General features: G+C 37.7%; 1 protein-coding gene across 21 annotated transcripts in view; it reads left to right on the top strand.

Annotated features, from left to right (window-relative positions):
* The window catches only part of LMO7 (LIM domain 7), a 191293-nt gene that overhangs the window by 146219 nt on the left and 17163 nt on the right, over positions 1-27911 (top strand). For 10 of the 21 annotated variants that reach the window (XM_088792916.1, XM_088792915.1, XM_088792919.1 and 7 more), the window contains 10 exons: positions 4967-5084; positions 7207-7349; positions 8660-9083; positions 10621-10929; positions 21839-21953; positions 23046-23207; positions 24037-24224; positions 25403-25463; positions 27217-27273; positions 27424-27465. In XM_088792916.1, coding sequence (XP_088649042.1) covers positions 4967-5084; positions 7207-7349; positions 8660-9083; positions 10621-10929; positions 21839-21953; positions 23046-23207; positions 24037-24224; positions 25403-25463; positions 27217-27273; positions 27424-27465 — 1619 coding nt within the window. The remainder of the gene's footprint in view (positions 1-4966; positions 5085-7206; positions 7350-8659; positions 9084-10620; positions 10930-21838; positions 21954-23045; positions 23208-24036; positions 24225-25402; positions 25464-27216; positions 27274-27423; positions 27466-27911) is intronic. The other 11 variants (XM_074329379.2, XM_074329383.2, XM_074329391.2 and 8 more) reach the window with 7 other exon arrangements.

Here is a 27911-nt window from a genome sequence, read left to right as displayed (position 1 = left end):
CATTTATAGCCTGGAATGCAGTTAAATGTCCTTCAATACACAGGACAGCCCCCTACCATAAATAATTTTCTGGCCCCAAAATGTCAATAGTGCTGCTTTGGACAAACCCTGATTTAGACTATGAACCTATACATGAAAAGTCTCTGTGATAATACATTGTTGATCATTCTAGTTGATGGTAGTTCTAAAGCTTTCCCAGATTTCAGTATTGATTACCCTTTCGAGATTTCCTACAGTACCTAATGGAAATAGTTTTAGAGGTGCATAAATAATTATATTCATGTCTTCCTCTGAAGGTTGGGGGCCTCAAACTTAGTATCGTGGAATTTCTGTTTACTGTGTAAGGCTATCAGTGATTTTTATATTAAGAACATTTTGCTATATGTTGGTCCTTTTTGATCTATAAATTATTTTAAATGACTATGCATCATAATACCAGTCAAAAAGTGCCAGCAGAGTAGCAGGTAATTAGCATTGTGGGAGAAGAGAGTAAGATGTTAGTGATACTGGTTTATAATCTATACCTTCCGTAAACTTCCCCCTCTTTCTCTCTTCTTAAATGCTATTTCAAAAAATTATTTTCAACTGAAATGCAACATGTTAGACCTGTGGTTGTTGGGAAAAAATCCAAATGCACTTCTAAATTGGAGACTTTCCAAGTAAGGAAATACAAAGGAGGCAAGTAAATGAATTGTAGGAATCGTGATTGGCTGGTGAATAGTAATGCATTCTATAGGACATTAGAGCTGGGTAGTCCTTTATAGTTTTCCCAAACGAATTTTCCTGGGACTATCTCTGGTGCTTATCTTATTTCTGTGAAGTAGACAGATAAGTATTATATGCATTTTAGAGACATGGAGAAAGAGAAACAGATATTGCAGTTTCCCAAGGACGTCCAGCTACTGAGTGGTAGAACCAGACTTAGGGTTTTGTCTAATGAGATAATCCAGGTAGACTGCTTACACAGTAAGCCCTCAGAAGTTTATTATGCTGTTAACTCTGATAAGAAAGGAAAGAATTTTTCATGATCTGGCTGGAAGACTCCTGCACTCTAAAAGTTCTAGATTTTATCAGTGTGGCCCGGGGTGACCTCTCTAATTTGAAACTGCTTTGGTAGTTAGTTTTCAGGAGATCTCACACAATCATATTTGCCTGAACAAGAATAGTTGGTGTATAGCACCAGATGGTTATTGAAATGTAATCAACATAACCTTACCCATATCTCATAATAATCCCTTCCTTGCTTGGTAGATGAGGCACTGAAGCTCAGAGAAGTGAACTAATGTTAGATTGGGGTGAAAATTGGTGCCACAGCCAGGCACGGAGCCCTCACCTCCTGTCGCATTCCAATGCCTGGCTCAGCTTGTGTGGAAAGTGTTCAGGCTTTTTGTAGGTAACATTATGCACCCCAGGGAACAAAAAGAGCTCGCATTCCTCCCTTATGCAGGGGTTTGTCTACTCTGCATGGTATTTGGCTCACTTTGTTCTTATTGGGGACCTCCTGTGTGCCAGGGTTTGTGCTGTGGGCTTTCAGGAGGACAGTGCATCCTCTGCCCAGGATGAGCACGTTTTCTGAAAAGACACATGTTAACGCTTTACGGTGCAGGAGGGTGAGGTTCTAAACAACACCTGTGTACAAGTTTGGGCTGGTCGAGACCGTCTAGACTTCACCCCACCAAAAGATTATTAAAATATTTGCATTTCCATTTGTGTTCTGGAATTTATACAACTGCATCTGTTAGGTATCCAGATTCTCCTCATGCCTTGGCCCTGAAAATTTTTCCTTGCCTCTTTTTAGTGAGTCTGTTATAGTATTAGCTCAAATAATACTTATTATTTACAGTTATTACAAGTGAATTTATATTCTCAAAGTCACATAAATCAGTTTTATATACAGTCATACCTAGTTAAATAATATTGCATTGATAGATTAATATATAAGTTCACATATAAATTCATATGTATTCTATATGTAACTCCTTAATATTCTTTAACAAATCCTGTAAAGCTTTCTTTATAAAACTTTGGGGGGAGTCATAAATTCTGAGAAAAAATTAGAGACATTTCAAGTTTATTTTGGTTGATTAAATATCATAAAATATACCTCATTTTTTACCACAGATGTTAAATGAGTGTATCCTGCATGCCTTGTGCCATGTTAATGTATTTTCATCCCAAGCAACATGTGAAATTGTGAGGGAGATAAGCGAAACATACATGCTTATGTATACACTATAGGTACCATAGTGCTGAGCGTTACATACCATGAGAAAGGTATAGCTAAAGCACTAGAGGAGCTGAGAGAAGGTACAGACCACTGTTGGCGTGGAAGAGATAGGAAGACTTCATCAACATGATAGAATATTAATCTAGATCATTACTACATTTATGAACACCGACTATGGGCTGGACACTCTTTGAGGCATAAGTGATACAGCAGGAAACAAATCAGGCAAAACTCCTCCTTTATAATTGTATAGGGCAAGGCAGGTGACATGTAAATAAACATACATTTCAGATGGGAATAAATGCTGTGGAGAAAGGTGGTAAAGAGGTGAGGGAAGAGGTGAGCCAAGGGAGAGGGACATTTGCTGTTTCTTTGTAGAGTGGTCAGAAAAGGAAACACTGAGGTACCATTTAAGCAGATGGCTGGGAGTGAGAGATAAGCCATGTGGATGTTTGGTTGAAGAACTTTCCAGGCAGATTTAGGAGCAAGTAGAAAAGCAAGAGGTTGAGCATGAGCAAGGAAGCCAATTGCTGTAGCCGAGTAAGTGAAGGGGAGCATTTCAGGAGATGAGTGAAGAGAATTAGGCAGGAACCAGGTGATGGTTGAACCTTGTAAGTCTTGGTAAAACCTGTTTTTTTTGCCTCGCGTGAGATGGGAAGGAACTGGTGGGTGCTGAGTAGAGGCATGCAACGACCTGAGTGCAGTTTTGAAAAGACCCCTCTGGCTGCTGTGTTGAGAACACACAGTTGGGCAGGAAGAGGTGGAAGCAGGGAGACCGATTAGTGTAACAATCCAACTAGAAGATATGATGGCTTGGATCAGGATGGTAATGGTGGGGGTGGTGAGACATGGTTGTATCCTGGCTCTATTTAGAAGGTAGAGTGACAGTATTTGCTGATGGGATCTGTTACCATGTATGAGAGAAAGAGAGGAATCTGAGATGACTCCAAGATTTTTAGCCTGCAGTCTAGAGGGATGGAGTTGGCTGTTATTGAGATGAGGAAGATGGGAGATGAACAGGTTGTAGGAAGAGCAGTCATGTTTTTGGTCTGTGACAGTTAAGTTTGAGTTGCCTGTTAGACTTCCAAGTGGAGAATGCATAAGACGTTGCATATACCCATCTGGAGTTTAGTCTCATAGGATTTCCAAGGAAAGAGGAGAATTTAAAAATGCATATATACTGGCAAAGGGCTTTTGAGTTGAGGGAACAGTTCAGTAAAGATCTTTGCTGGATCTGGAGGCTGGGTGATAATTTAAGAAGCTTTTAAAAAAGTCTGGGTAAGAGTTGACTGTGCTCTGATCTAGGGTGTTGGCAATAGAAATGGAAAGAAAAAGACACTGAATAAGAGGACCTGATAACTAATTGAAAGTAGGGAGAAGTGAGAGGCAAAGGTGAAAAATGGTTCTTTGGTTTCAAAAGTAGATGACTGAAGGGCATGTCGCACCCTTAACAGCCATCAGACGAAAAGCAGGTCTGGGGACAAGACTGAGTCAGGCTACCTCAACAACATCATGTGTTTCATGAGTTACTGTTTGCAAAGTCCTTTCTAGATATTATTTTGATTGGTCCCTTTACAACTGAGGTGCTTAGGGGATCACCATGCAGAGATGTTTATTTAGTAAGCAATTGGAATTGAGTCAAAGGAGGGGAGTGGTACCCTGGTCTGTGGATTTGGAAGTCATTTACATAGAGATTATAATTGAATTCCTGGCTAGCCAAGGCAAGCCTGTTATTAAAAAAAAAAAAAAAAAAAAAAAATGTGATGGCAAAATCGTGGGGAAGGCAAAGTTTAGGGGCCCAAGAATAACACGTAGAGTTACTTAAATATGTAAAAGTGGAGTCAGTCACAATGAAATAAAATCACAAGTGCATTATGAAAGATTTGTAGGAAGGAGCATTTGGGGCATTCCAAAAGCTCAAAAGTTCTGTCTCTCCCCCTTCTCTCATTCCTACCTGCTCTTCAATATTCAGATCTGACTCCTCTCCTTTTTAACTCAGTGCCCCCTTCTCTAGCCCCAGTGGACCGTCCCTCTCTCTATGCACATGCATAGCACACATGTGTCTGCTCATTGGTTTCTACTGTAGATGGAGCTCTTAAAGAGCTGATCCTCAGAGCATCCTCCTGGCAAGGGGTCCACAGGGAAGACACGGCAGCTGCCTTGATAAAAACGAGGGCTGTAGAGGTTATAACTGGATATTAGAAACTGCCTGTGGTGTTCTGAGCACAAGTCCAGTGCAGTGTTGAGGCAGATCTTATGGAATCCTTGAGAAGCAACAGCACATTTACTCGTGGTATTGAACTTGAGGAGAAAATATCAGGTAATCATTAAATTATTGAATACGTGCACAGAAAAGGCAGCCAAAACGTAAAAGATTAGCTTTGTGAGAGGTAGAAGAAGAAAGACAAATGATTCTAGTGACTGATAGTTACTATTTTTTCTGAAGTAATCCTTTTATGCATGGACCACTGTAAATATGGACATTGGATTAATTTTTCAGACGTGTGCTGGGTTCTTTTAGCCATTCTTTGAAAGAATTCACGCTTGGGTCGAGTGCCGAGGCTCTTATTTCTGCGTTTTGGAAAAACACCATTTATCTCTGTAGTGCTATTTCTGTGATATTATCGCTCAAGCGTCTAGGTAGTACAGCAGACATTTAGATGGAATTTCCAAATGTAAGCCCAACCTTCCGGTTTGCACCCTAAATCTGGTCATGTGAACCTTGGTTTTTTGTCATAGGAGTAAGTCGATGAGTGATGTCAGCGCAGAGGACGTGCTGCACTTGCGTCAGGTGCGTTACGAGGAGATGCAGAGAATGAAGTCACAACTGAAAGAACAGGACCAGAAATGGCAGGATGTGAGTATTTTTTATCCTGGGAGATGGGAGGACAGGGGAAGAGTGTATGTTTGACTCTTCCTTACTTCTCTTAAAAGACAGTCATTAGACCCAGGAGATGATTTTCCTTGTTATTAAAGGATTCAACCCTATAGAAAATGTGAGCAACTTCCTTTAAAAATATTTTTAGGACGTTTTGATCTATTACTGCTGCATATTTTAAAGGCCATTGTGAGAAATACAGTAGAATGTTTATCTTTTTTATTCTCTGAGTTCTCAAATATGAGAAGCTACTTCCTGGCCTTACAGCTAATGTGTTGACTGGCTTTGGTGGTTGAATTTGGGGCAGGACTGTTACTGATGCTTATGAAGGGAAGAGACTTCGCTCAAGGTTTGGGAAAGCAGAGGTACCGGGGGTCCAGCCCAGTCTTGGTGTCAGCAGGGAGAGATGAAAGTGTCCTTAGCATTCATAGAGGCAATTTAAGAGAAATACAAACTATAACTCCGAGGAATATTTTGGTTGAAAAAGTAATTAACATGAATCAAAAGTAGGTGTTTCCACAGAGCTAACATACATCCAGATGTCTATATGGATGTAGACTTAATCTGTAGTTTTGCCTCTGCAGAAAAAAGCATGACCTATTTTGAAAGGGGTAATTGTTCTACATCAAAGGAATGTAAAGAAATGCAATAGATAAACTATAAAGAGCAAATACAGAGAAGTTTGAGGACAACATTAGGGAAATAGAGTTGAGTGGTAGCGTGAACAAAAGGGCCAGAGATAGTAAATCTTAATTTTCAAAGGAATTAAAGTCTAATGAAAATGAAACCACTGTTGTGGCTACACTGCTAAATTCCAGTGCCTCTTTTAGTTGGAAACTCAACTTAATTGTCATGAAACAGTAATTCACTGTCATTTAGCCAAAACACATGGTGACTGGGTATGAAAATAGTAAGTATTGAGGAGTTATCCATTAGGTTCAGTCAGATAAAAATTCATACTGGTTATCCTATAGGATTAAATGTACACTGCTTTTGTTCTTTCTGGAAGTAGTTCATATTGGTTTCAGGCTGTTTTTAAGGAGGGGGTAACTCTACCTGCTCCCAGATGGTATAAACCAAACTTACTTTGTCTACCCTGGGGTGAGGTTCCTTTAAGTCTGAGACCTTGGATAGACTTCTGCTTGGGCTGGAATGCCACTAGCCATTCTTAGTATGGGATTTCTCTGTTTTGGAGCCGTAGAAAAGTTTGCACTATTCAAAATGTTCTAAACCCCTGGGTGTCAGAACCAGCTTAGGCAGCTATGGCTAATGTAAAGCTGAATTAGGTTGATTGTCCTGCGTTCACCCTGTTAGGTGAGACCTACATTCCTCAGAATATGGGAAACAGGTGTCCACTTGTTCCCGCATGATCTTTCTTATCACCCTGTCCTCATGTGGAGTTTACCTACTTTGGAATCATGTACTCGAACCTGGCCTCCCTAGTAAAGCCTTCCCAAACCCAGCCCTCCCTGCCTGAAGTGGAATTGACCACTCTCTTTTTTGGACCCCCACCCTCTCAGCAATTCTATCATGCTCATCTTTGAACGTCTATTTATGTGTCTGTGTTTCCTTCCTAGACTGAGAGTTTCTGGAGGGGAAGCACATTTTATTCAACTGTGTGTTTACAGTCCTCTTGCTTCCCCAAAGCAGGGGCTGAGCTCAGGGTTTGGTAAATGAAAGACCCAGTGTGCATCCACACTTCACCATTTTATAGTCATGTTTCTGTTCCAGTTTTACCAGGGAAACGTGTCATTTCACGTAACAGCCAGATTATTGGAGTGAGACGAAAATGAATTTGAAACAATTCCTGACCTTTCTGACCTGGCCCCTAATTACAAGCATTTAGTATTCTTTGTGAAATGGGCAACGAGGCAGGGAAACAAAAATGGAGTCTATCTTATTAGGTCAGGTTTTTTAGGCAGACACATGAGATAAAGGTTTGGTACAGAAACACTGGCTATAAAAAGCAAAATTAGGGCACCTTGGCATCAAGTTGGAGTGAATAGTTTCAGCGATGTAATGGGATACTGTGGCGCTCTCACTGCTAGAAAGGGTGTGTAGAAATTCAGGTATGCCTGTGCTGATGTGATTTTCTCATCAGGACCTTGCAAAATGGAAAGATCGTCGAAAAAGCTACACTTCAGATTTGCAAAAGAAAAAAGAAGAGAGGGAAGAAATTGAAAAGCAGGCGCTTGAGAAATCTGAGAGAAGCTCTAAGACATTTAAGGAAATGCTGCAGGACAGGTAATACATCTCATGGTCGGAGAGACCTGTATTAGAAATAGATATTTTGTGTATGTGTACGTTGATTTAAGTATGCACCAATAGTAAACTGTAATCAAATATGCAATGGAATTTTCAGCATTTTGCTCTGCAGTGAAAAAGCAAAGTATTGCTCTACTAAATAGTGAGTTGGATTAACAAAAGAAACAAGTGCTAAATAGTGTGCATTAGTTCTCCATTTGACATTGAATAGTCACATGCAGAACTGGGTGGTGTTGGCTATATTTGGTGCATAAAATGAACTACTTTTTTTCTTTTTTTAAAGTGAATTCAGGAATGGAACGGTCAAATAAAACCAGCTCTCACTCTTCACTAAATTGTGTAAAATATAACCAAGCTCTTTTTTCATGTTTTAGTGATGCAATTAAAATTATATTTCAAAGAAAGACTGTATAAACATAAGTTGTGAGGATTTATTTTTTGCATTGTAACATAATAGGGTAAAGGTCAAATTTAAACTTGCCTGTAGAATAGTTACTATGTGAAACCTTGGGATATGTAGAAGTCAGAGAGATAGCAAATATGTTTTAAGGATAATGTCAAAAAGGAAATGTGCTGTCAGGTGATATTAAACAAAGCTTCTTTGTGCCCTAGAAGCCAATGGTAAACACAGTTCCATTCACTTAAATGCAACACAGCTTGAGAGGCACTCTTTACTAAATGATAGTGATGAGACTGTTTCATCAGTTTCTCTGTAAATATGAATGGTGATTTATTAATCTGTAATAATTGTCCATGCAAATTCTATGAAGCTCTATGAAACCGTATACTAACTTAATCTTATTGAAAGTCTGGGTCTTTTGTAGTCTTTTCTTTTTACTAATCATTATAAATCATATATAGGAAAAACTCACAATGCTGACATGTAGTGTACATCTTTGGAGGGTTCAAATTGATTGTCAGACAATTAGTTACATTTGTAGTGTGATAATTAAAGAGTTATAAATTCATGGATAAAATTTGGTGAATAATCCCTTATTAAAATTTCTTTACTTCCTTATTAAAAGATCTTTCAACTTAAAAAAAAATCTCTGTGAAGTATTTAAGACCCTCTCTTAAAAAATGAAGTCAACTGTATAATCTTAGTGGGGCATTACAAAATTGCATGTATTCTCATATTCTCTTAATATTGTATTGCTTATTATGTGAAGTTGGTAGTCTTTTTTATTCCCAGTCCATTTCATATGTTGATTACTAAAAGAACATCTGTCTCTCCACTTCTGTGTGTCAAATGCATAACTTGGTGGTATGGTGTGTTTTTTTCTGCTTAGGGAATCCCGAGATCAAACGTCTCCAATTGCATCAAGGAGAATATATCCTTCTGATGATGCACTGAATGAAGAAAAGCTTCCTCTGACACTGACTATGTCAGAAGCAAGTCACCAGAGTGGGAGAGTAGAAGAGAAGGGAACAACGTATCCTACAGAAATTCCTAAACAAGATTCTACAACTTTTGCAAAAGGAGAGGACACTCTGACAGCTGAAATTCAGCTTCCTCCTAAAAACCCTGGGGAAGAACAACGCCCAGTCTCTTTGTCCTCTCAGCATTCACTGCGTACACAGTCGGCTCAAGTTTCAGCTTCTCTCCCCAGAAGTTACCAGAAAACTGATACAGCCAGGTTAACATCTGTGGTCACACCGAGACCTTTTGGCTCTCAGTCAAGGGGAATCTCATCGCTCCCGAGATCCTACACGGTAAAAAAAATGCTCACACTTCATTTACTCTGTTCTCAAGAGCAAATTGTTGGCGAAATTAGCAGAGTTTGAGTTATGTGTACGTGATATGTAGAATGTGCATAACTTACGTGGATATAAAGCAATTTTTTTTAGCCAACTTAGATTCAATAGACATTTAATGCTTAAAATATAACAATGATGCAGAATTGATTAAATTTTACGTTCAATGAAAGTAGAGCTGACACATTTAAAGAACAAATAAGTTACATTCTAAGGCAGAGCATTTACTTTTTAGCATCATATTTTCTCAAATATGTAAAGTATTAGGTTGAACTGTGTGAAGTTGTCAGTAGTCAGTTATTTTAGGCTATGAAACAGAAATTTCATCTGGTTTACTTTAAATATTTTCAGATTATGTACAAATGTCTATTTTTCTCAATTTCTCACTTCATTAGAACTTAATATGTTTGAGCGTAGTTATTAAAATTATCTCATGTTCAAAAAATAAATATGTATTTCTATTTGTATTGGGATTTTTATGACTATGGAATCATTTGCCCTGAGAATGAAGCAGTATCACGTAAATGAAAGTGGGTGTATTAATTGTAATTATGTAAAAGGAATCAATGCAGTCTTAGGATCAATGTTCAAATTCCTTTTACCTCTGTCACTGTGGAATCCTAAAATCTAAAAGAAAAAATTTGATTTAAAAATATTGAGGTCAGGGAAACCTGTCTAAACTAGCCAGGAATCTCCTGACCATTATCTTAAATAAAGTACAGGCATGTTTGACAGCATAAAAATTAAATTTATATGACAGACACGTTTAGCATAGTCAAAAGACAATTTATAGACTCAGAAAAATATTAGATAAATGTCTTATAAATATAGGGTTAATATTCCTAAGACTTAAAATGGCCCTACAAATTGTTAAGGAAAAGATACAGAGTAGAAAAATGGATATAGAAATTAATTGTTCAAGGGTGAGGAAATTTAAACGGTTGATAATATAAAGCACACAGATGCATGTTCAACCTCATTAGAACAAGCAAGAGGTATACAACTTTTCACCCACCTGATTGACAAAGATTTAAACTTTCATAATGTCTAGTGTTGGGAAGGGGGCAGAGAAACACACATAAGTAAACTTTTGCTTATAAAGATATGTAGTCATTCGTTGCAATATTTTTGGAAGTTACAGAAAACTTTGAACAATGTTGAATGCATATCACATGAATAAATTATAGATATCCATACTACGGGGTATTCAATAATTAAAAAGAGTAGAGTTCTATTTGTTGACCTGGACTGATGTAAACGAGCATAGAAAGTTTCAGAGGTCTGTTTATAATACAAACACTTTTGTAGAAACAGCTTGTCCTCCGCTAAATATGTGCAGATCTGCGGGCATGAAGGGATGAGCTCCCAGCTTTTGGTAATCAGTCACTTTGCTGTGGGAGGCATATGTTACTTTTATGGTTTTAAAATATCGATGTACACATTTTAAACAGAAATCGAACAGAATGCCAAGTTTAAAATGATGTTTCCTATTTAGATGGATGATATTTGGAAGCATAATGGAGACGTAGAAGGTGTTAAGAGATCTCAATACAGTTCGCTCAGCACCTCTGTGCGTAAACCTGACCCAAGCCAGCTTGCTTCCAGCTCCTTCAGTGAAAGAGAGGCAGTGACATGGGGCGAGAGTGTGATGAGGTTGCCCTCTCCTACACCCCCCTTCTCATCTCTTTCCCAGGACCAGGCTGCCACTTCTAAAGCCACATTGTCTTCAACATCTGGCCCTGATTTAATGTCTGAGCTTGGAGAAGGGAGAAGCTCCGCACAAACAGAAGTCTCAAGGTCAAAGGTGAGTTTGGGAAGGTGTTTTATCATCTGCTGCGCAGAAACATAAGCATTTAAACAGGAAATCATGTTTTTCACCAGTGTTTGTAGGCATTACAGTCAGTTATATGGGCTGATAATGTGGAATATGAGATGGCATTTTATTTTTAACAGATCTTGCAGGTAACCCTTGTGGAATGGGTGTATTGAGACCATTGACCAATTTCCTTGGGGTTTAGCTGGGGTTTCTTTCTGTTCCCCATGCTGGCAGCCGTTGCCTTACACTACTAGTGTACAGCTGTCCCAGATTTAGGTGTAGCAGTCACTTGGGAGGTTTCAGATGCAGGTCTGATAGATAAATGGGCAGTAAAGCCCCTTCTCAGGGAGTTAACAAGGAGAAATCGGTACACACGAGAGGTGTGGCCTCTGAGGACCTGGCATTTCTTTCTCTATCATATTAACCTTCTAGTGACTTTCAATACGAATTTATACTTTAGAAAGTCCCGAATTTTGTGCCACTCCTTGTTTCTTAATGAAACTATTGAGGCTTAGTTATAGTATGACAATTGTGTTTCTTAACATTTGAAGTCCAATAAAATGTGCCATCAGTTGAAAAATGACTGGAGGCATTTGTAGTTTTTCCTACTTTAAATCCCTTACGAATGACTTAAGAAAATTATTAGGTAATGAGTGTTCTTTTAGTATGTTTTACATGCAGGCTAAAAAGTTGCTGGTTGTCTAGAGAACAGAAAGCTTTTCTCGTTTAGAAAAAACTCTGGTTAAGCATTTTGATGTGTGAACCCCTTAACATGGAGGAGCTTTTGTGGTTCTTTGGCCTAGTCTAGATTTCTCCGTTTCCTTCCTAGAGTATATTTGTTTTCTAAGGTACAATATCAGGTGTATAATTTGGACTAAGTTATATTAATGTAGTAACTTTATGTGAAATAATTTGATATAACATTTATTTAGTATTATTAGATTTTTGTTAGTAAGTAAATCTTTACCACTTTAGAGTAAGCTTTTTTCTTTTTTTTCCTAATTATAAAGTACTACGTGCCTGAGGAAATTTGGAAATGCAGGGAAGTATACATAAAAATCACTGGTAATCCCATCATTTAGGTATAGTCTTTGTTACTATTTAGGAATATTTCTTTTAGTTTTTCCCATGTACCTTTATGAACATATTTCTAAAACCAGTTTTTGCCGCTTGCTAAAATCATTAGTTGTAACTTTCTTTTTCATTTCATTGTTAAAGAATTGGAAAGACATAATTAGCATTGTAAGATTCAATGGATGAAAATAGTAACATATGTTACTATACTTGGGGAACATATGGTACTAATGGATGAATAATAGAAACAGAAGCAAAGGTCTTTTGTTTTATGGATTTGTGTGTTTGCCTTCATCTTTTCAAAGAACAAATCTAACAAAATAGACTGATTAATTTCTCGTGTGCTAGATGGAGGTAACTCCTTCAGGGTGACAGTTGACTAAATGCATCACGGATTAAGAAAAAGAGGCTAAGAGTGGTAGGTGGGTGTGGACCAGATTATTGGCAGATCAGAAGAACCTGAATCGTCATGGCATGGTTTCAGGGTTCATCCTAAAGGGGTTTGTGCTCCTTTGTCGCCGAACTCGAAATGGTACTCTACCAAGCAAAATTAGGCCTTATTTAACAAGGATCTAGAGATTGGAATTCTTGAGCATATGTATGCATCATATGGCAACTTGCTATCCCTGAGGTGCTTGGTGTGTCACTTCTGCACTCTGAGGAAGGTGGTTTATGTAGCATTCTCTCGCTCTTTTCATTATCAAGGAACTCACGAGTTGGAAAAGATCTGTGAAGGCACAAAACAGGATGACTAATATTAGGTTGATGCAAAAGTAATTGTGGTTTTTGCAATTTTTTTTTAACCTTTTAAACTGCAATTATTTTTTCATCAACCTCATATGTCAAGGTCATATGCAACACTCCTCCAAACTCTTGTCCAAACTATAATTCTGGGAGTTCAGAGGATAGAAAAAATAAAAAATAGTGTGTGGCTGAGCATCTAGATGTCTTGGTAGTTGTATAAGTGTTCTTCAGGTCTTCTTTCTCTTTCTTACTTCACACTTTTGCTGGTAATGTCCTTTCATTTCTTCCTCCAGAATTTTCCTTGATGTTACACTTTTCTCTTCCTGCTTCAGTGGAAATTCAGGCCCTTTCCCCATCAATGCAGATGCTTTGTAAATAGTCACATGTGTTTGTGCATTGTATAAAAGCTGGCATCAGGTTAACCTGCGTGATGCCAGGCTGGAGTCAGTAATTTCTCTGCTCCAAAGCCTCCAGTGGCACTCTGTGGTCTGTTCTGTTAAGTTCACAGCACTCAGGGGAGACTGAGGTCTCTCATCCCTGCTCCCAAACACCCTTTGCAGTGCTGTAACAGCTGTTTATTGAGTGCTTACCATATACCACCCACATGTGTCAGGGCATTATCTTAGTTATCCCTCAGTGACTCTTGTATCTCCATTTTATAGTTGTGGAAACTGAGGCATGGAGTGGTCATGTTACTCATCCAAGGCCATACCAGGTGCTGAGCGCTGGAGTCAGGACTTGAACTCCTGACGCATCATTGCCTCCACCACACTGTGTTATGGCAAAGAGATGGGGGTAGATGATCTAGCCACATGAGACTGCTTTTTCTTGAACACATCGTGTACTTCCTTGAACATATCATACATATTGGTTCTTGTTCTTGCCCCATTAGAAAATGTTCATTTCACCCATCTCTCTCTTTGAAAGTCCTCCTGTTCTTTCAAAGACTGAGAGGGTCGTCTCCTTGGTGAATCAAAACATCTCCTTCCCATCGTTAGAATTGAACTTTTCACCCTTGAAAGCTTCATTTGCTGAGTTCTTCGTCGTTCCACATGTTCAGTGTCTCCTTTGCTGTATTCTGTGTATCCTCCGCAGCGTTTACACATAATTGGCACTGAAGTACAGTTTGCTGATTTGAATTGCATTCAGGGCCTCAAATACTAGACTGAATGATGAACTTGATCCAGCAGGTAATTTAGGCCTTTAGAGGTTAATGTGGGAATTTTAATATTAAGGAGTATTTCAGAAAAGTAAGCACTATGATGTCACATAGAACTGTTTTAAGGAAATGAAGTCTAGGGGGCAGAGACTGGTTCGGAGCATATCACAGAATTGTGGTAATAGGTGGTTTATGCCATAAAGAAGTACAAGCACAATGAAGGAATATGCTCTCATTTAAAATCTGCCCACAGGCATTTCTTTCCCACTCTCCATTGCTGAGCTGGGGGTTTTATTCCTCTCTATTTCCTTTTCTCCCTTACGTATCTTTTATGATGCTTCATTGCTTGCTTCTCTTGCCAGTCTAGGTACTAGGAAAATTCTGGGGGTGACCCTGAGCCAGTGGAGAGAGTGTGACTCTCGTAGGCCTTCATCCTCTCCTAACTGACTCACAGGTGTGGCTTTCATGATTTCCCCCCAAATTGGCCTTGCCTATAGATTTTCATTTTATTTTGTCCTGTCAGAGCCCTCTGTTCTCAAATCTCATCCATTCCCATATGTTGGAATCTCTGCCCCAGATTTTTTTTTTTTTTTTTATTGGGGAAGGGGAACAGGACTTTATTGGGGAACAATGGTCAAATTGTTGTCCTTTCAATCTTAGTTGTGGAGGGTTCTGTTCAGCTTCAAGTTGTTGTTCTTTCAGTCTTAGTTGTGGAGGGCGCAGCTCAGCTCCAGGTCCAGTTGCCGTTGCTAGTTGCAGGGGGCACAGCCCACCATCCCTTGCGGGAGTCGAACCGGCAACCTTGTGGTTGAGAGGACGCACTCCAACCAACTGAGCCATCCGGGAGCTCAGCGGCAGCTCAGCTCAAGGTGCCGTGTTCAATTTTAGTTGCAGGGGGCGCTGCCCACCATCCCTTGCGGGACTCGAGGAATTGAACTGGCAACCTTGTGGTTGAGAGCCCATGCTCCAACCAACAACTGAGCCATCCGGGAGGCAGCTCAGCTCAAGGTGCCGTGTTCAATCTTAGTTGCAGGGGGCACTGCCCACCATCCCTTGCGGGACTCGAGGAATTGAACTGGCAACCTTGTGGTTGAGAGCCCACTGGTCCATGTGGGAATCGAACCGGCAGCCTTCGGAGTTAGGAGCACGGAGCTCTAACCGCCTGAGCCACCGGGCCGGCCCGCCCCAGATTTTTTAAAGCAGTACCCAGATGTAGGATGATACAATACGGGAGGAAGGAAGCTTTCTACATGTCCGTTTCCTAGTCTCCAAGCCTCTTATAAATGCCCTTTTTAATAGTGCCCAGGGCTTATCTCATCACAGCTTCTTACTGTGCATTTTATTTGCTTGTCACCTTTACTAGACCTGACTTTCTGTGAAGGTTGGAAGCAAGCCTGTCTTGCTTACTGTTAGCACAGTGCTTGGATATCCATTTGTTGAATGCTGACTGAGTTCTATGTAGAACTATGTATGTGAGCATTAAAGAGGATTTTCTTTAGCTGGTCTGGAAACTGCCTAACCAACCTATATATAATGTATACCATTGTTTCCATGAGAAAAAGAAGGTAATTACTAGGCATCAATCAGATACTTTGGCATCTTTTAAGTGTTTCATTTATTCCTTTCAATAATCTTGCAAAGTAGATGGTGTTATCCCTGTTTTCACCCATGAAATACTTGAGATTTGAAATTCATGTAACACACTCCAGGCTAGTTAAATGATAAAGCCATGATTGTATTTGCTCTGACCTTAATGTTTTTAAAACATGGCGTGCTCAACTTTGAGAACTGCCTTGAGTAAAAACACCAAATGTTGACTTATTTTAACTTTGCTGTGTCTTTAGAATTTTAGGGCCAACAAGAACTGAAATATCTTCTGTTTTATAAAGACAAAATCATTCTTAAGATCGTTTTGAGGAAAGGTATATACTGATTGAAACATATCAGAACTGAATCTATTTCTGAAATGTAGAGTTTGGAATCTACCCAGTAGGCAGTGAGGAGCTAGTAGCAATTTTAAAACAGGGTGTGATATAATGATTGGCATGTTCTGTAACTAAAGTTGTGGCAGCTGTGTTGAAAATGGGGGCCAAGGAGGTCTGGAGGCCTGAGAAGCAGTTGGGAGGTGGCCACAATAGTGCAGGGAGGAGACAATGGCCAAACTAAGATTACCTGAGGAAGATGGATTGAGGGGTGGTTCCAGATGGATTTATGGATTGTGAACTTGATAACACTATTAAATGCATGTGTGTGGTGGAGAGTGGGGGTGGGGACCGTTGTGTGGAGTTGGGGTGGGGAGCAGTTAGGGGAAGAAATGAGGAATAGACCCAGAGAAAGAACCTGGTGTTTCTAACTTAGGCATTTGGTTATGTAGTGATGTAATTAACCAATACATGAAAAACAAGAGGTGGAAGAACAGGTTTGGGAGGAAGGTAGTGAATTTAGTTTTGGATGTGCTGGGTATACATACATTGGACTGATATACGAGTTGTGATCGAAAAATACAGTGAATGTTTAAATAAAAAATTTCATTGCAGTAAAAGACACATTGCCATTAATCCCCCTCAAAATACACCCCCACCCCCCAAATATATGGTGATAGGAGAACTGACTTTGAGTGGTGAACACACAATGTGATATATAGATGATGTGTGACAGAATTGTACACCTGAGACCTATGTAATTTTACTAATCATTGTCACCCCAATAAATTTTAATTAAAAAACAAAATAACCCCCTGCACCGCCCTCCTGCTTTGAGCACACTCATCCCATCATTCTTGCCACTTTCTGAAGCAGCTCTGGAAGTCCTCTTTCGTGAGTGCCTTTACTTCATCCTCCATCATGACAATGCTCCATGTAGCGTATTGCTTCTGCTATGGCAGTTTCTATCAAATAAAAACATTACGGTGTGTCTACATCTACCTTATTTACCTTATTCATGCGACTTCTGGCTCTTCCCCAAAGTCAAAATCACCATGAAAGGAAAATGTTTTGAATCGATTCAGGACATAGAGGCAGCTACGACAGCACAACTAAAGACATTTACAAAAGAGGACGTCCAGGACTGCTTCAGAAAATGCAAGAACAATGGGATAAGTGTGTTCAAAGTGAGGGAAAATATTTTGAGGGGGGATTAATGGCAATGTGTCTTTTACTGTAATAATTTTTTTTAAATTTAAACATTCACTGTATTTTTTGATCACACCTCATACTAGTTGAAGACATAGCAGTTAAGGAGGTTACTCAGGAGAGCATGTAGTCAAAAAGATGGCAGACTAACTAGGAAAAAACAACGAAATGAAAATAAAAAAAGAAGACGGAACATATTAAATGAAACTGAGAAATGGACAGAGAGCTAGATAGAAGGAAAAAAGGCAAGAGAAACTGAGATAATGAGTGACTTAGAAGATAGTTTCCTAAAAGCTAGAATCGCTGGTAGTGTCTGGTGGGGTGAAGACTATAAATGGATTTGGGAGGGAAGAGGTAAGCTTGGAATGGGTTGAGTAATGTGGTATGGCTGGAAACGCCCCTGCCTCTTTGGAATGGGGAAGTGGAGAAAGTAGGTATAAATGCATCTTTGGGGGAGGAGAGTAGCTCCAGTGCCGGAGCAGCAGGCTCACTCAAGACCCTGAAAAAAATGACACTAAAGAGCCATGTATACAAAAATCAAAAATTACATGTTTCCTCTGTTATTTCTGACTTTACAGCTTGCATCTATTTTCAGTGTTTAATTTTATCAACTTAAGTAGGCTTCCCTCAAGTGAACACATTTATCCAATTAGACAAATTTGAGAAGAATAGCTATCTGACTTGTTATTACATAAGATTGACCCTGTTTTTTTTATTAATTCCTATCTGTGCTGACATGATAATCTTAATTCACCAGATCTCGTAAAAATAAATCCTATCATTGTTGCATCAGATTATGATTTTATTTTTAAAAAAATCACAGTTTTCAGTGTATACTTCTGCTTAAGCTACAACTAATTTTGGGGGAGACTATTTTTATTTTAAGTGCTGATATGTTGCTAACAACATTTTATCTTTCCTGGCTTAGAGAACTTAAACTACTTGGGATAGTTCTTAGCCTGTCATCAAGAATTTAGATTTCCCCCAATAATTTATATTCATGCTTCCATCCAGTTCAGAAGGTAATTCCCCATTATCATCGTCAGCAGCATTGGTCCTTTGTAGAATACTCATGTGGCATATATTTTGCAGAGAAAACCATGGAACTAAAAGTGCTAAGTGAAATTATTGTTGAGTAATTTATGTTTGGCTATAATTATAGATATGTCCCCCTATAAGAAGTCTAATGGATAATCTAATTTAATAACCCAGAGATGCGTAAGGAACTACCATGAGGAGGAGGCCAGGCAAATGGGCTCTGAGGCCCTTACCCTGAAACTAGAGCCACTTACTTTAATCCTTGTATATATTCCGTTCGGAGGGAAGTGGTCTGTGTAAGAATTTCATTTGAAAATAGAGTTTTGAAAAACAAAAAAAAGCTTGAAAATCAATGTTGTTGTGAGAGAGAATGCTCTTCCATGCTCAGTGACATGCCTGAGGGTTATTGACAGGTTATAACCAATTCTGATCATTGACAGAAATGGACCTGTGATTGTCCATGTGGTTCTCTTTTCTTCTTTGCCTGTGTACAATCCCAAGGATCTATAGTCTGCAAGGCTGTAGTTGCAGTGAGCCTGTTCTCTGTTAACTATTTCAGAGAGGTGGTTATCTGCACTGTTGTTTACTATGTTGAAGTAGAGATTTATTCCCAAGGTAAGAGCAGCCCTTTGCGGGACAATTCCGGTCTAATATAATTGTGAGCTTCTTCTGTCTATGGCTTAATCTCATTCTCTTTTATCCTATATTTGGTAGAAAAGGATAATATTCACATGCTATCTCCCACAAAGTATTCTTTATGTACTTTGAGACTATTTATTAAATCTCTAGTCTGTCTTTTATTCTTCAAGATAAAAAACCTCAATTAATGTCTTGAATATCTAACCTATCATTTGTTTCTCTGTCCTTCTATAGCAATAGATTCTGCACTTTAATTGGGTTTAAGTTGGAATTTTGGCAGGGGCGGGGGGCAGGTAAGAGTGGCAAAGATGACCTCTTATTTTCATTGAGTCATCTCTAATTTAAGGCTATGGCAGATTTGGTTAAGGAGTAGAACTAACCAGTAATTTTTTTCTATTCATAGAAGAGTTTTATTCTGGAGATTTGTGTTCAGGATGATTATTAATGAGTGTCATCACTAATGACATCTGGGTTCCCATATTTAAACTGCTTTACAAGCTTTCTGATGAAATCTTATTATTATTAGCTACAGTTTTTTTTCTTAAAAAAGTTCCATACCCACTGTTGAAGAGTCAGTAATTATTTCGTGAGAGCAAGGGCCATGCCTAATTAGTTCCCAAAGTACTAAGCACTGTGTCATATACAGAATAGATGCACCATAAATGTTGAACAAAAGACTAAAAGAATTTTGTTATAGCGCTTAACTTCTGTTCCCAAATTACATAGTAAGTTCTCAATCTTTTATTCAGAGCCTTCTAATTCTTAGATAATTATAATTTTTTTCTCAGAATATTGTCCGTTGGATTTTAAACTTGTTTTACTGGTGGAAAAACTTAAGAATAAAAGTTTAGGATTTGCCCAGTTGGCCCTGGGTTTTGATTTAACTGCTAAATTAAAATGGAGAGGTTGTAGGTGTTTTTCTAGAAAATGAAGTGGCTTTAAGAATATGTTTTTGTAAAACAATTAAGTGTACGTTCTTTATGATTGTGAATCAGAGAACTAAAACACTAGTCTGGGAGTCTCATTATGCTAAAATTCATATCTGCTGCTTACCCGAAATAAAATATGTAAATGATAAACGATAGCTGAATTTTTCACAGACACTAGTGTACAGTACATTAATGTAGTGTAAAACTTAAAACATTTGTTTTGGAACACGGCTTAAGAAAGTCTGTGAAACTTAAAAGTTATTGCAATGTAGTAGAGTGATGGAGACGGAAATAAACTTCCATCTATTGTCCAAGAGACTATTGTCCTTGGGCTTGTGGGTGGATGTTACTTCGAGGAAGTCATGGCCTACAGCTCAGGGTGCCTCAATGGGGGCTGTCTTGGCATCTGACCGGTGGCCCCGCAGGGACAACACAGTTCTGCATTTTGCAGCTTGCGTAGCAGCTCTGCCTTTACCATTACATCTTCCTGTGGCAGTGGGGCAAGCAAAAATGCCTTGCCAAAATTTCAGGTGTTCTTTAGGGGGTGGTACCAGTCCTAGATGAGTGGTGGTAGCTGAATTATGTGTCTATGAACCCCATAAAATTATTCAGCTATGTCTGTTCAGTGTTGGAAGTTTTTTCGTAAGTCTGATGGTATTTATTTATTTATTTTTATTACTTTCAGGTATACAAAACAACATAATGGTTAGAGATTTACACCTCTCACAAAGTGATAACCCAATAAGCCTACTACCCCTCTGATGTCGTACACAGCTATTACAATAGCATTCATTGACTATATTCCCTATGCTGTACTTTACACCTCATAATTATACATATGTATGTTTTTAATTATAGTTGACATTCAATATTATTTTATAGTAGTTTCAGGTGTGCAGGGTAGTCGTTAGGCATTTATATAATTTATGAAGTGATCCCCCCAACAAGTCTAGTACCCATCTGACACCATACGTAGTTTTTACCTTATTGACTATATTCCCCACACTGTATTTCATATCCCCATGACTATTTTGTGACTAGCGACTTGTACTTCCTATGTAATCCCTTCACCTTTCTCACCCATTTCCTCAACCCCCTCCCATGTAGCAGCCATCAGTTTGTTCTCTGTATCTATGAGTCTATTTCTGTTTTGTTTGTTTATTCTGTTTTTTAGATTCCACATATGAATGACATCATATGATATTTGTCTTCTCAGTCTGACTTATTTCACTTTGGCAGCATGTTTTAAAATAAATAAGTTATTTACATTTTTTTTTGCATTTTCAAAAATACAATTTTATTGAAATATATTTAACATATAACACCATATAAATTTAAGGTGTACGGCATGTTAATTTGATACATTTATATATTGTACTATGTTTACCATTGTAGTGATAATTAGTACCTCTGTCACGTTAAATAATTATTCTTTTTTGAGTGATTGGAATCACGTTTCAGTCTCTAACAAGTATGATGATTATAATACAATATTGTTGTCTATATTCACTATACTGTACATTAGATCTCTTGGGCTTATTTACTACTCTTTGCAAGTTCATATCCTTAAACCACATCTGTTTTATCTCCCAACCCACACCCCTGGTAACCACCATTTTACTCTGTTTTCACAAGTTTGGCTTCCACATATAAGTGATATTATACAGTACTTGTCTCTCTGCCTGACTTATCTCACTTAGCATATTATGGTCAGGGCCATCTGTGTTGTTGCAAACGGCAGAATGTCCCTTTTCTCATGGTTTAAGAATATTCCATTTTACACACGCGCACACCCCCCCCCCCCACACACACACACAACCCTATACCCCTTCTCACTCAACTCCATTCCTGGATAATAATAATAAGTTGTCTGTAAATTAGTCCTAATTATATGGTGGGCAAAAGCTTAAGTTTTACCAGTGGTCAACTGATTTATAGTATTAATGTGAAGAAAAACATCTGTTGATAAGAATTTCCCTTATTTTAGCAGAAAAATAATAAACAGGGTGATATTTCTGTCAATAAAGGTTTTACCAAACCCAAAGAAAAAAGAATGAAGCTTCTGGTTGATCATGAAATAATTCAAGTATACCTTGCGTGCAGCCTCCCTTCTTTCATGGATAGACTTTCCTCCATGTCAGTGCCAGGGACACCTGATCCCACCGTTTCATGTTTGTTTTCAGGATCAGTTCAGTGATATGAGAATCAGCATAAACCAGACGCCTGGGAACAGTCTTGACTTTGGGTTTACAGTAAAATGGGATATTTCCGGGATCTTCGTAGCATCAGTCGAAGCAGGTAAATCATAGATTTCGCTCTACTGAAATTTCTTCTCCTTTGTTATCCTATGCTATTCAAATCCCCCCCACAGAAATTAGTTCATTTGATACAGGAGGAGAAAAACACGTGTGGAAAATGCAGCAGTAAAGCGAGGAGGTGCATTTTCTTCTCTGAGCTTAATAGTTGGGGTTATAAACTACATGTTGTTTGTTCTCCTTTCCTAACTAATTGTAGTTTTGGATAACTTTAATTTTGTAACTTTTACAGAATTCATTTTTCAAAATTTCAGGCTTAATGTTTGAAAATGCTATCAAATAATACTTAATTGAAGATTCAGAAAAAACTTTCGCTGACAGCCGTGTTTGTGGTAGATATAGATGTGCTGTATAATAAAGTGATGTTTCCTGAGCATTCTGATATATCTGTTGCCTATGGAATTCTCAGGCTGGTTGGGGACTTTTGCAAAGGGATTGCCCCCCCACCCCCAACGGCTATACCAAATCAAGCCTAGAATTCTTAGCAAAATACTACCACAAGGCTTAAAATTAAAAAAACAAAAACAAAAAACAAAAACAAACCCCAAAACTATGGTATTTAAAAGGAGTTCCTCATTTACATATTTTAGCTACATAAAATTGCATGCTGTTTATTTCTTTGAAATTTCAAGACTGCTTTAGTGAGATAATGGTAAGTAGTAATTTTAAGCAGTTTTAGGTGACCCTGCTTTTTCCTCCATTCCAGTGTATTTGGATTTGGAAGCTCAATTAAAGGGCAATAGATTTCACATTTTTAATTTAAAAACAAATAAAAATTTTCTTTGTTCTTAGGAGGATAATAAAGGAACTGTTTTGAACAGGTGAACTTATCATTTTTCCTTTAAATGTTAATGAAGATAATACATACTATATATTACAGAATGCCTCTGGTGATTTATATGTTGTAGATACTCAAGTATTTTATAATTTTAAGACAGTTTGTGACTCTTTTCCACCTAAAGTATTATGAGAAATGGTTAGTTGAGATTAAGAAGTCATTTTTTTCTTTAATTCAAATAAGCAATAACTGTAGAATGTAGTTTGTTTTAATTGGTTGTTATTTTGCTTTATTCAGGTAGCCCAGCAGAATTTTCTCAGCTACAGGTAGATGATGAAATTATTGCTATTAACAACACCAAGTTTTCATATAAGGACACAAAAGAGTGGGAAGAAGCCATGGCTAATGCTCAAGAAACTGGAAACCTAGTAATGGATATCAGGCGGTATGGAAAGTCTGGTGAGTTGGTTTTACCACTGTGTCTGGCTTTCTAAATTGGGAACTGGTCTTTGGCAACTGGTTATAACAGCTTGCTTCAATAACATTATTTTTCTTTACATTTTACTTTTTTTTTTTTTTGCTTAAAGATATTTTGTGGTTATGTCAAGACAAATCATGAGTGATACTTCTTTGACTATTCTGTCTGAAAACTTTTCACTAGCAAATTTACTGAGTTCTACATTATTTATTGACTGAATTATACGCTGGACTGACTCTGAATGCATATGTCAATTGAAGACGATTTTTCCCCCCATTTATTCAAATGTACCTCTCACTTTTTTTCTGAAGGCTATTATAATTGTATCTGCATTAGGGAGTCATATGATAATGTTGAGTTTTAAGAATTACACTATGATTGGACTTTCTCTATGGAACCATTACTGTAACTGCTATAAGATAGAACATGGTAAGTCATATTCCTGTTGTTCATTCTCAAGGAACTTTCAATATACATTTCATTCATTATTGTGTTTCTTAGTTATAGAAGTTAGATGGGGAAGGGTATTAGACCTACCAACTTATGATATCAAAATACAATATCCAGTCGTGATTTACAGAAAGATTCAGCAAATTTGCTAGTCTTTTCATTACTAACATGATCTAACCCTTGAATTTCCAGAAGGTGGTCTGTTTGTAAAAGCACTAAACTTTTCATTTCTTTCACACACTACCTGATTTGTTTGTTTGTCTTGTGTGTGTGCATTTTGTATATGTGCATTCAGTAACTTTGTTCTTTCCACTTCAACATTTGTGTGTACTCATTTCTTGATCTTCATGTGCCAATCAGATTGGGGCAAAGACCAGCATTCCCTGCCATTTACCCGGCATAAAACCCTCAATCTCACCAGTATGGCTACCAAAATTATAGGTTCACCTGAAACAAAGTGGATTGATGCAACTTCTGGAATTTACAACTCAGACAGATCTTCAAATCTATCAATAACGACTGATTTCTCAGAAAGCCTTCAGAATTCTGTAAGTATTTTGAGAAGTGGGAGTTTGAGAGCAAAGCAACTGTAGGAAGTGTGTGTCGGGGGGAGAAGAATTTATTTTGTTTGAACAATTTTGATGATACTTTAAAAACAAATAATTAACTAAGATAATTTATAGTAATGAGAGGAAAAATTTGAAAATCATAGGCATTACTCATTAATAATTAGAGTAATAATGATTTATATAATGGTAAAATCAAAAGACCCCATACTGGTGTTTTCCAGGTGTTCCTTACCAATCTTTCATCAGTGTACCCATCTCTCAGATCTTTGTGAATGTGAAGTGGTAATTACATAAAATTATGCACTCTGATTTTCTGGGCTTTCTTTAGGCTTTACTGGTAAAATAAGTGCAGTAATTGTGTGCAATTTAAAACCTCATGAAGCATTTTTAGTCCTTGTGTAGGTGAATTTGATGGGCAGACTTACGTATGTGGTTAAGAGATACTCAGTTACATTAACTGATTGAAATAATTGTAATGTAGAAATTTGCCTAAGTATCAAAGCATCACTTAAATTTAAGTTTTCAAACAAATGTTTCTATTGACTCCCTAGAAATATGTTGTTGTTATCCTAAGATAGTCCCTTTTATCTAAGAAGGGAACCCTGCTACCTTGTGTAAGGCAAGTATAACTGTTAGAGAATCCTAAAGAACTATGTTGCTTATTCATAAATATAAGCCAAATAAATGGATTAATGATTATTTGGCCCTTCATGTTTCTCAGAAAATTAATGACTGATTGAACTTAAAGGCATCCATGCTTGCAGCTGGTCATTAATCCTCCACAAAGATTAAAGAATAATGAGGGCGGCTGTTTGGCTCAGTTGGTTAGTGCACAGTGCTCATAACACCAACGTCACTGGTTTGATTCCCACATGGACCAGTGAGCTGTGCCCTCCACATTAGAATGAAAAAAACAACAACTTGACTTGGAGATGATGGGTCCTGGAAAAACACACTGTTCCCCAATATTCCCCAATATTCCCCAATAAAAATTTTTTTAAAAAATTAAAAATGTTTAAAAAAAAGAATAATGGAAAAAGTTGCTGTTACACACTATGTAAAAAAAGAAAGATGTTTTCACTAATGGGAAGTGCATTCTATAAGCCCCACGTCCACCTGGAAAGAAGGTTATTAACTGGCATTTTTATCTTTTGCAGAATGCCGAATCCAAGGAAATAAATGGAATTCGTGATGAAAGCAATACGTTTGAACTAAAAGGTAAACATCCCCATTATAACTTACATTTATAGTATAAGAAAAGTCATAGCACTCAAGTTCTGTTGTTACAAAAATTAATATCTGTGAGTGAAAGACAAACTGATCCATTGCAAGTTGAAACTAAGGGGTTAGCACACAGATCCAATTGCAGCCAGGTGGAAGGGCGCTCAGTTCCAGTGTTGAAGAATAGTTCAGGAACTGCAAACAAAGCTTTGGCAGCATGTCCAGGAGCTTTGAGTGCCTGTGTGTCTAAGCCAAATAAAGAAAGACTGGTTTTCTGGAGGCCATTAGCCTTCTTGCTAAGATATGCTGCCAAAGGGAATCTTAGTTAAATACAAAACATGAATGAAGTTTCCTTTCTCCCTGTATTGTTGGGAAAGAGACAAGCTTGGAGGCAGCTAATATTAATCAGGAAATGCCAGTAGCAGGAACAGTTGTTAGCAAAAGTAGCCATTTGTAATGGAAAAGCAGATTTGGTATCTAGGGAAATTTTGCTTTATGAAGTAGTTATCATCTTCCTCCTTCTGTTCGTCAATAAATAATTTAGCTACCACAGGCTGTGTGCTATTCCTCAGGCATACAATACAAATAAAGATCCGGTCCGCACAGGCAGGGAAAGAGACCCAAAGAAGATGAAACTTCTTTTACCATGAAAGTAGAGTGCCAGGAATGGGGCTGGGTTTTCACAGCAGCTTGGTGGCTTTGAATCTGCATTTGCCAGTTCATAATACATTATGTCAAAGCCAAATTAAGTTTGTAAGCGTCTCTCTCTCTATTGATTATTTACCATTGTATTTAATTTCTGATCATTAGAAGTGACTATAGTTTGATATTGTATTCTTAATCAAATGAGTTTTTAAAGCACGCATGATTTATTCTTCTTCATGATGTTAAATAAAAGACATCCGGGTCCTGTTTGTCAGTGATTCAGGCAAAGCAAACTGATAAGAAATTTAACTCATTAGTGACCATGAGACTATAGCAGGCTCAGTCATTTGAGGGTTTTATTTAGATAAGTAAACAACAACTTATATCAAGTAATAACTGCACTTACATTTTTATAAATAAGCTGAAGTGATAAAATGATAAATGATAAAGTGATAAAAATCATTTGCCATAATCTTGCGACAGATCTGTAGGAGAAGTGAGAATGTTTTCTTTCATATCTGACTGAACTTTTGTTTTACTTAAAATTAGTGGCTATAAGATCTTGAAAACTAGAGCAAAATATTCTCGTTAGAAGAATGTTTTAATTTTAGCATTTGTTTTTATTTTCTCCCTCCCTGGGTATTATTTATTTTCTTGTCCTCCTCCCTGCTATTTTTCAGTTTCTTTTTTACTCATCTATACTGTGAAAACTTTTAGTTACAATTTTCCTTGTACTAGAAGAGATTTTTGATTGACCTATGCAAATTATTTTAATTTCCATTTCCCTAAAACTGTGTGATTTAGCACGGAAGATAGTACTTTTGCTTCTGTGAAACTAGGATGCTTATCTGCTAAAATTTATTAATCAAAATAGTAGTTCCTTTTACTAATGGGAATCTAGTATAGACTACTAAAAATATGTGTGTCTTTGTGCATTGAAATAATCCATATCTTCTATGGCTATCAGTTTTGTCATTTAAGAAAAATAATATTGCCACAGATTAGAAAGGTATATCAAGTATCATTTAGTTTTTCCAGTGGTGAAAAATTAAAATGAATGACATGCTATTGATTTTTTTTTTTTTTTTTTGTATTTTTCAACTAGCATCTGAACCTATTTCTTTGAAAAACTTAAAAAGGCGATCACAATTTTTTGAACAAGGTAAACCACCAAGCTAACAATTCATGAACTTTCATGGAATTGTTTCCGCTCTCCACTCTTTCCTGATAGTCTGTGGTGCTGGGCGCTGAGCCTCTTCAGTCTGGCAGTCATATGACCAAGCGACATAACCCATTTCCATTCTTTCCCTAGGGTCATCAGGCTTTTCTTACAGTTCATGGGTCTACCTCTGTGGTAATGGGTCTTTGCGTGTCTTTTGTACTTCTGAAGTTTTTTTTTTCCTTTTTTTTTTAATTAAAAAATTGAGATGCTATTAAACACACACTTCTTTCCACTGGGTGACAGTAAGAAATGAGGAATTTCATTTCAGCCTTATTGCTTCCTACAAATTGCATAATATAGATTACACCAACACATAATTGGCTAACGTTTTAAAAATGTCTGCTTTTTGTTTATGCAACATGCTCTTAATAAAAAAGCAGAGTGTTTTATTGTTATTGGGGTGGTGGCTTTGGAGTGTCCGGAGGACTGCTCTGTTGACTTTGAAGTAAATTAAAACTAAATTCTGGTTCCACCTGTGAACAGGTACATGTTGAGATGCTCTGTGTTGGTGTAGTTGGGCTGCACTGCCTTCGATGTGCTGTGTGTGTGGCACTTCCTCTCCTTTCACGAGTGCCGAG

Source organism: Rhinolophus sinicus, chromosome 16, assembly GCF_057876585.1.
Source record: "Rhinolophus sinicus isolate RSI-liver-muscle chromosome 16, RSI-T2T, whole genome shotgun sequence".
Lineage (NCBI taxonomy): Eukaryota > Metazoa > Chordata > Mammalia > Chiroptera > Rhinolophidae > Rhinolophus > Rhinolophus sinicus.
This window is presented reverse-complemented; position numbering and strand designations above follow the sequence as displayed.